The 7,897-nt window shown below is 49.2% G+C and overlaps 1 protein-coding gene across 1 annotated transcript in view; it reads right to left on the reverse strand.

Annotated features, from left to right (window-relative positions):
* Nucleotides 1-2,806, reverse strand: part of FIBCD1 (fibrinogen C domain containing 1) — a 44,561-nt gene extending 41,755 nt beyond the window's left edge. The window contains 1 exon segment of the mRNA XM_070758178.1: nt 2,735-2,806. Within this exon segment, the coding sequence (XP_070614279.1) occupies nt 2,735-2,806 (72 nt within the window).
* Nucleotides 2,807-7,897: the final 5,091 nt, after the last annotated feature.

A 7,897-nucleotide genomic window follows, 5' to 3' on the forward strand; every position in this document is an offset into this window, starting at 1 on the left:
GCATAAAAGAGAGATATGCCTCTTTTTTTCCGAATTGAGGTAGGGGAAGGCTGAGCAAACAAGAGGTTTGAGCTAACTGGCATTTGGGTTCCTGCCTCTCCCTGAGCCACAGAGGGTGGGGGGGTGGGAATCGGAGATGACATTCTGTCTGTCAACAAATAAACTAAATAATTCAAGGCCCATTTGCCAGCCGTCAGCCACACAGGTTCCCAGCTGGTCCCTTGGGGGGAGGGGAGGGCAAAGAAGTCACCCGAGACTGGGCGCAAGCCAAGCCAGGTCTCTCAGCAAAGGAGGGAGAAGGGAGCGGAAGGGAGCGGGAGGGCGGCTTTTACTTATTTCGCATCGCGCATTCTGTTATTATTATTTTTTAAAAGATAAATAGCTCAAGGTGGCCAACACACCTGCCTCCTTCAAAAACCCTGTGAGGTAGGTTTGGCTGAGAGACAGGGACTGGTTCAAAATCACCCAGCTGGCTTTCATGCCTATGGGGGGACTAGAACTCACATCACCTGGTGGTTGGCAGAAGGACACCCAATTGGCTTTTGTGCTTATGGAAGGACTAGAACTCACTATCATCTAGCAGTTGGCAGAAGACCATCCAGTTGACTTTCATGCCTATGGAGGGACTAGAATTTACTATCACCTAGCGATTGAGTCAAAGGTAACCCAGCTGACTTTCATGCTTATGGAGGGACTAGAATTCATTATCACCTAGCGGTTAGAAGAAGATCATCCAGCTGGATTTCATATATAAGAAGGAACTAGAACTCACCATCACCTAACGATCAGCAGAAGGTCACCCAGCTGGATTTAATGTCTAAGGAGGACTAGAACTCACCCTCACCTAGCGGTTGGCAGGAGGTCACCCAACAGGTTTTCATGCTTATGGAAGGACTAGAATTCACCCTCACCTAGTGGTTAGAAGAAGATCATCCAGCTGGATTTCATATATAAGGAGGAACTAGAACTCACCATCACCTAACGATTGGCAGAAGGTCACCTGGTTGGTTTTCATGCTTATAAAAGGACTAGAACTCACTATCACCTAGCAGTTGGCAAGTCACCCGGCTGGATTTCATGTCTAAGGAGGGACTAGAACTCACCCTCACCTAGTGGTTGGCAGAAGGTCACCCAGCTGGATTTCATGCTTAGGGAAGAATTAGAACTCACCATCACCTAGCAATTGACAGAAGGTCGCCCAGCTGGTTTTCATACTTATTGAAGGACTAGGACTCACTATCGTCTAGCAGTTGGCAGAAGGTCATCCAGTTGACTTATGGAAGGACTAGAATTCATTATCACCTAGCAATTGACTCAAAAGTAGCTCAGTTTACTTTCGTGCTTATGGAAGGACTAGAACTCACTATCATCTAGCGATTGGAAGAAGATCATCCAGCTGGATTTCATGCCTAAGGAGGAACTAGAACTCACCATCACCTAGTGATTGGCAGAAGGTCACCCAGCTGGCTTTCAGGCTTATGGAAGGACTAGAATTCATTATCACCTAGCAATTGAGTGAAAGGTCACCCAGCTGACTTTCTTGTGTATGGAAGGACTAGAATTCCCTATCACCTAGCGATTGGAAGAAGATCATCCAGCTGGATTTCATGCCTATGGAGGGACTAGAACACACATCACCTAGCGATTGGCAGAAGGTCACCCAGCTAGTTTTCATGCTTACAGAAGGGCTAGAACTCACTATCACCTAGCGATTGACAGAAAGTCATGCTGGCTTTCATGCTTAAAGAGGGACTAGAATTCATTATCACCTAGCGGTTGGCAGAATGTCACCCAGCTGGTTTTCATGCTTAAGGAGGGATTCGAACTCATTATCACCGAGCGATTGACCCAAAGTCACTCAGATGGCTTTCCTGGAGAAGGCAATACTAGAACTCTCGCTTCTCTCCTGGTGCCTTTTAAGCACTGGAGCCCACCGGGTGTCTAACCCGGTTCTCTGCTTTTCTGCAGCCTTCCCTTTGCAAACCTTGTTTCCACAATGCCGGAGGCTGTGCAACCCCCACCCACCCCACCCCCCTGCGCCCCACGACCCCCACCCAAATCCCCAGCTCTTCCTTCTCCATCTCTCCTCGGAGTGTCTAGGGTTTTTTTTAGAGTGGGGTATTTTTAATTGCCCCCCCTCTTCCCCACTGACACCCCCATTGCGGGAGGGCTTTAATAGGAGGCTGACACGTTGCGAGGGGGGGGGAGTGGAGGTTAGGGGCCGGGAAAGGGGTTCCCTCCTTCCAAGATCGCCTCTTCGGCTTTGCGTCTTCCAGGTCGGGGAAGGCTGGTCGTTGCAAACCGGGCCACCTCCGCGCTCTTCACACCTCTGCCCCCCCCCGCCCTCCTGCCCCCCCCCCCCGCCAACGGACAGCCCCACACATTCAGGTGGCCCTCGCGGAAGGGGGACTAATCCAGGTGTTGCAAAAACCTTTGGAGCTCGGGCGCTTGCCTGCACCAACTCCGCGCCTTCTCCCGGTGGCTCAACGCCCTCCTGCTCTTTCCTTCCTTCCTTCCTTCCTTCCTTCCTTCCTTCCTTCCTTCCTTCCTTCCTTCCTTCCTTCCTTCCTTCCTTCCTTCCTCGTCCATTACCATCTTTCAATCCTTCCTTCCCAATCCTATCCCTTCCTTCCTTCCTTCCTTCCTTCCTTCCTTCCTTCCTTCCTTCCTTCCTTCCTTCCTTCCTTCAATCCCTCTGTCCTCCCCCCCCCCCAGAAAGCCGGACGATCCCTACCTGAGATTTCTCCTGGGGTCCGTCTTCCAGCTGCGCCGACCGCCCCACATTTTTCCAGCGTTCGTTGCCCATCTTTGGTTAGCCCAAAAAATTAAAAAAAAGAGAGGAAGGATTCGGCGAAAGAAGGCGACGCTCCAGGAAAGGGGGGTCTCCCACTGCCCGGCTCCGAGGGGTTTCCTTCTCCCCCCCCCCAAAAAAAACCCCCCAAATGACGAGAATCGGGGAGGCCAAGAGTTCCTCAACGGGGTTCTCTCCTCCAACCGGCGGGGGAAAGGCTGGGTCCGTTTAGCTCCGGAGGATGAAGGTCCTTTGGCGGCTCAGAGGCTCCTTTGCAAAGCCGGCTGCCCCCGTCTTCCTCGCTCGCCTGAAGATGGGGAGGGGGCAGCAGAGACGGAGAGGGTCGCGCGGCTTTTAAAAGAAACGCGGCCGGCTGGCACTCGCCGCCGCCACGTCCACGCCAGCCTGCTGCACCTGGGCGCGGGTGCTTCCTCCTCTCTCTGGGTTTGCGCGGCGCACGAAAACAAGGCACTCGCCAAGCTGGTTGGGTTGCGTTGCGTTGTGTTGGGTTGTGTTGGGTTGTGTTGGGTTGAGTTGTGTTGCGTTGGGTTGAGTTGAGTTGAGTTGGGTTGCGTTGGTTGGGTTGACGAGTCGCCCGTCACCTTTAGTGCGTGTTCGCGCGGACCAAGTTGAAGGTCCCAGCTTTGGCGTGTGAAGGCATCTGCTGCTGGGCTTGCTCTGGTTGACGCGGTTGGGTGAAGACAGCCCGGGCTGATGGACAGCCTGGAAGAGAAGGTTCTTCTCCGAGGCTTTTGGGGGAGAATGTGGCTGGGTTGCCCTGCTGGTGGGGAAGGAAACGAGAGGGATTTGGGCTGGGGAGGTGTGGAAGGAGCCTCCGCGGGGTGGGGGCTGTGCGTGGCTGTATTAAATGAACATTTTGCAGCCAACTACATAATGCTGAGAGAGAGAGAGAGAGAGGAGAAGAAGGAAGGAGGAGGAGGATGAGAAGGAGAAGGAGAGGAAGAAAGAAAAAGAAGAAGAAAGAAAAAGAAGAAGAAAGAAGAAGAAGAAGAAGAAGAAGAAGAAGAAGAAGAAGAAGAAGAAGAAGAAGAAGAAGAAGAAAGAGGAGGAGGAGGAGGAGGGTTCTTTATTGGCCAAGTGTGATTGGAGACACAAGGAATTTGTCTTTGGTGCAGATGCTCTCAGTGTACATAAAGAAAAAATAAAATATATTCATCCAGAATCATAAGATACAACACATTGATAGTCATAGGATACTATCACTAAGTATCTTAACATGTCTCCCCCAACTAGATATAGGGGGGAAGAGGGTGGGGAGATGTATTTCTGAAAGCAAATAAAAACATTTTTGTTCTTTTGGTGTAGCAGATGTTTCTTCTTCTTCCCCTTCTCCTCCTCCTCCTCCTCCTCTCCCCATAACTCTTAGCACTTTCCTTCCTTCCTTCCTTCCTTCCTTCCTTCCTCCCTTCCACTCTTCCTTCTTTCCTCCCTTCCTCCCTATCTTCCTCCCTCCCTTCTTTCCTTCCTCCCTCCCTCCCTTCTTTCCTTCCTTCCTTCCCCCCTTTCTTCCTTCTTTCCTTCCTTCCTCCCTATCTTCCTCCCTCCCTCCCTTCTTTCCTCCCTCCCTTCCCCTCCCTCCCTTCTTTTTTCCTTCCTCCCTCCCTTCCCTCTTCCCTTCCTTTTCCTCCCTCCCTTCTTTTCTCCCTCCCTCCCTTCCCTCCTCCCTTCCTTTTCCTCCTCCCCCTCTCCTCTTTTTAGTTCTTCCTCCATTCTCCACCTCCAATTCAATCCCAACTCAATTAAAACCTCAATTCAATAAACGTTGCCCTCTTCCTGTAGACCCCATAGGACAGGTTTTGTGGGTTGAGTAGAGCCCTCAAACCAAACATGCCAACCCCGGCATTTCAAACAACTAACATGGGATTCACCACAATAAGGATTCATTTACACTCTAGTTCCATCCAGACAATGTCCGCAAACCAGGTTAACAAAGCCTTGGTTTTGCATAGCTTGTAAATGCTCAATGGAGTAAACCACAGTTAGGTAAAAACTGATGGTCTCTTTCATCAACATTCAAGGCAAAGGCACCTCTGGGGTAGGGGCATGTCGTGTCCTTTTTAAAAAAATATATTTTAAAAAAATATATTTTAAATTGATTTTTAATATTTACAATTTAGTCCGTTTTAATACTGGTTAACATCCATATATTTACATTGACATTGATACATTATTCACTTTGTTTAGGTAACATAATAATCTGAGTCCTTTTGCTTGGTTCAATTCCATAGTTCAGTGTTTCCCAACCTTGGCAACTTATTTATTTATTTATTTATTGGATTTGTATGCCGCCCCTCTCCATGGACTCGGGGCGGCTAACAACAGTGACAAAAAACAGAATGTAAAAAATCCAATACTAAAACAGCTAAAACCCCTTGTTATAAAGCCAATCATACATGCAAACATACCATGCATAAATTGTAGAAGCCTAGGGGGAAAGAGGATCTCAATTCCCCCATGCCTGATGGCAGAGGTGGCTTTTGAGGAACTTATCAAAGGCAAGGAGGGTGGGGGCTATTCTAATCTCTGGGGGGATTTGGTTCCAGAGGGCCGGGGCCGCCACAGAGAAGGCTCTTCCCCTGGGTCCCGCCAGGTGACATTGCTTAGTTGACGGGACCCGGAGAAGGCCAATTCTGTGGGACCTAACTGGTCGCTGGGTTTCATGCAGCAGAAGGCGGTCCCTGAGGTAATCTGGTCCGGTGCCATGAAGGGCTTTATAGGTCATAACCAACACTTTGAATTGTGACCGGAAACTGATCGGCAACCAGTGCAGACTGCGGAGTGTTGGTGTGACATGGGCATATTTAGGGAAGCCCATGACTGCTCTCGCAGTTGCATTCTGCACAATCTGAAGTTTCCGAACACTTTTCAAAGGTAGCCCCATGTAGAGAGCGTTACAGTAGTCGAGCCTCGAGGTGATGAGGGCATGAGTGACTGTGAGCAGCTGGCTGGGGAATTCTGGGAGTTGAAGTCCAGATATCTTCAAGTGGCCAAGGTTGGGAAACACTGCCATAGTTAAAAGGTCCATTTCTGCACATTCGTATATTTTCCCAATTATCTCCTTGTCGCTAGGAATCTGTGGGTTTTTCCATTTTTTTCACCTAAGCTATTCTTGCAGCTCTTATAATGTGTGATATCAAATACTTAACATTTTTAACATATGAATTTCTAATAATGCCTAGCAGAAAGAACTCTGGTGTAAATTCAATGGCTGCATTGGTTATTTCTTGTAGCCATGCCGTGTCCTTTTATGGCAGCTCATTTTAGGGCATCTCGCTCACCTTTGGCCCCCACCTTTCTTTCTTTCCCTCCCTCCTTTCTTCCCTCCCTCCCTTCCTTCCCTCTTCCCTTCCTTTTCCTCCTCCCCCTCTCCTCTTTTTAGTTCTTCCTCCTTTCTCCACTCATCTCTCACCTGTGGCTCCCAGTAGCTGTAGCATGCGCAGTGGCCACGCCATGGGCAACAGCTTTGACAGGCTGACCAGGAGAGGTTGAGAGTAGCCGATGGGTCATTGACCTTTGGCGAGATAGGGACTCGTCTATCCCGAGCATGTGAAGACAGATTCTGGTGGACCTAGTGGATGAAATTTACTAGAATAGGACATGCGTGTGTTGGCAAACCAGAAGTGCCAGAGAGATAGAGATATAGGGGTAGATGGGTAGATGGACGGATAGATAGACGGATGGATGGATGGATGAACAGACAGATAGGCGGATGGACAGAAAGAGGGGCAGATAAATAGATGGACAGGTATAGATGATGGACCGATACATATATATCTCTGGGACCGCACAAATCCCAGCAACCGGTTGGCCTTCTCCAGGTCCCATCGACGAAACAATGTCATCTGGCAGGACCCAGGGGAAGAGCCTTCTCTGTGGCTGCCCCGACCCTCTAGAATCAACTCCCCCCCGGAGATTAGGATTGCCCCCACCCTCCTTGCCTTTCGCAAACTTCTCAAAACCCACCTCTGTCACCAGGCAGGGGGAAATTGATTCCCCTGGGCTGTTTCCAGAAAAGGCGGGGAGAAGCCTCCGTGGGGCCTCTCTAGGGATCTCCTAGGAGGAAACAGGGCTGGAAAAGGCAGGGAGAAGACTCCGTGGGGCCTCTCTAGGAATCTCCTGGGAGGAAACAGGGCCTCCACCCTCCCTGTGGTTTCCCCAACCGCACGCATTATTTGCTTTTACATTGATTCCTATGGGGAACTTTGCTTCTTGTAACAAACTTTTCTGTTTAAGAACCTGGTCATGGAATGAATGAAGTTCCTAAGTAGAGGGACCACTGTATTTCGCTTCGAGCTGGTTTGGCTGCCCAAAAAGTTTCTTTTTTTCCTGGGTTTCCATCCTGGATTGCATTGGCGATAACTCATAACTTCTCTCTCTCTTTTTGATTCCCTACTTTGATGACGAGGCCTGGGGGCGCCTCTAAAACTGCGCCAAGCGTCTTGCTGAATCTGTCAGTTTGCATAAATCATGTCCATATGCAGATCGGCTCTGATTTTGCATAATTGATTCAGGTGGTTGAGGAGCTCCTTTGCATAATTTCTTTTGCTGATGTGGCTGTGGGGAAGATGAAGGGAGAGGGAACCTTCCCCCCCACCCCCCGCTTTAACTGCCGATATGGATTAATGCCCCGGGAACCCAGCACATCTCTCCTGCATTTTTTAAAGGGCCATAAGGACTAGAAACTTGATGTGCGCCTGAATTTTTAAAGGGGAGGTCCAGGGGAAACTGAGCATTGAAGCCAAAGGTTTCTTTTCCCCCATGTTGCTCCTGCAGAAATGCAATAAATAAATAAATAAACAAATTTTGTCTTTAGCTCGAGTAGTGTGTGTGCGCGAATGATTGAGCATCTCGTACTTGCCGATTAATGTTCCTTCCCAACAATTAATTCAAAGAAGATGCTCTTCTATAAGAAACTCTGCAGCAAAACGGCAATCTTTGTTGGTTTTTTAATTGATATACCTCAAAAACCAGCTGCCACTCTCTCTAAGTAGCATCCTCAAGTTTCCCCATCTCCTGCTTGAGCCCTTTTCTCACAAATCGCTTTCCTCCGTTTTGCTTCCATACTTGGAGACTGGATTTGTTCCC

This window comes from Erythrolamprus reginae, chromosome 8, assembly GCF_031021105.1.
Source record: "Erythrolamprus reginae isolate rEryReg1 chromosome 8, rEryReg1.hap1, whole genome shotgun sequence".
Classification (NCBI taxonomy): Eukaryota; Metazoa; Chordata; class Lepidosauria; order Squamata; family Dipsadidae; genus Erythrolamprus; species Erythrolamprus reginae.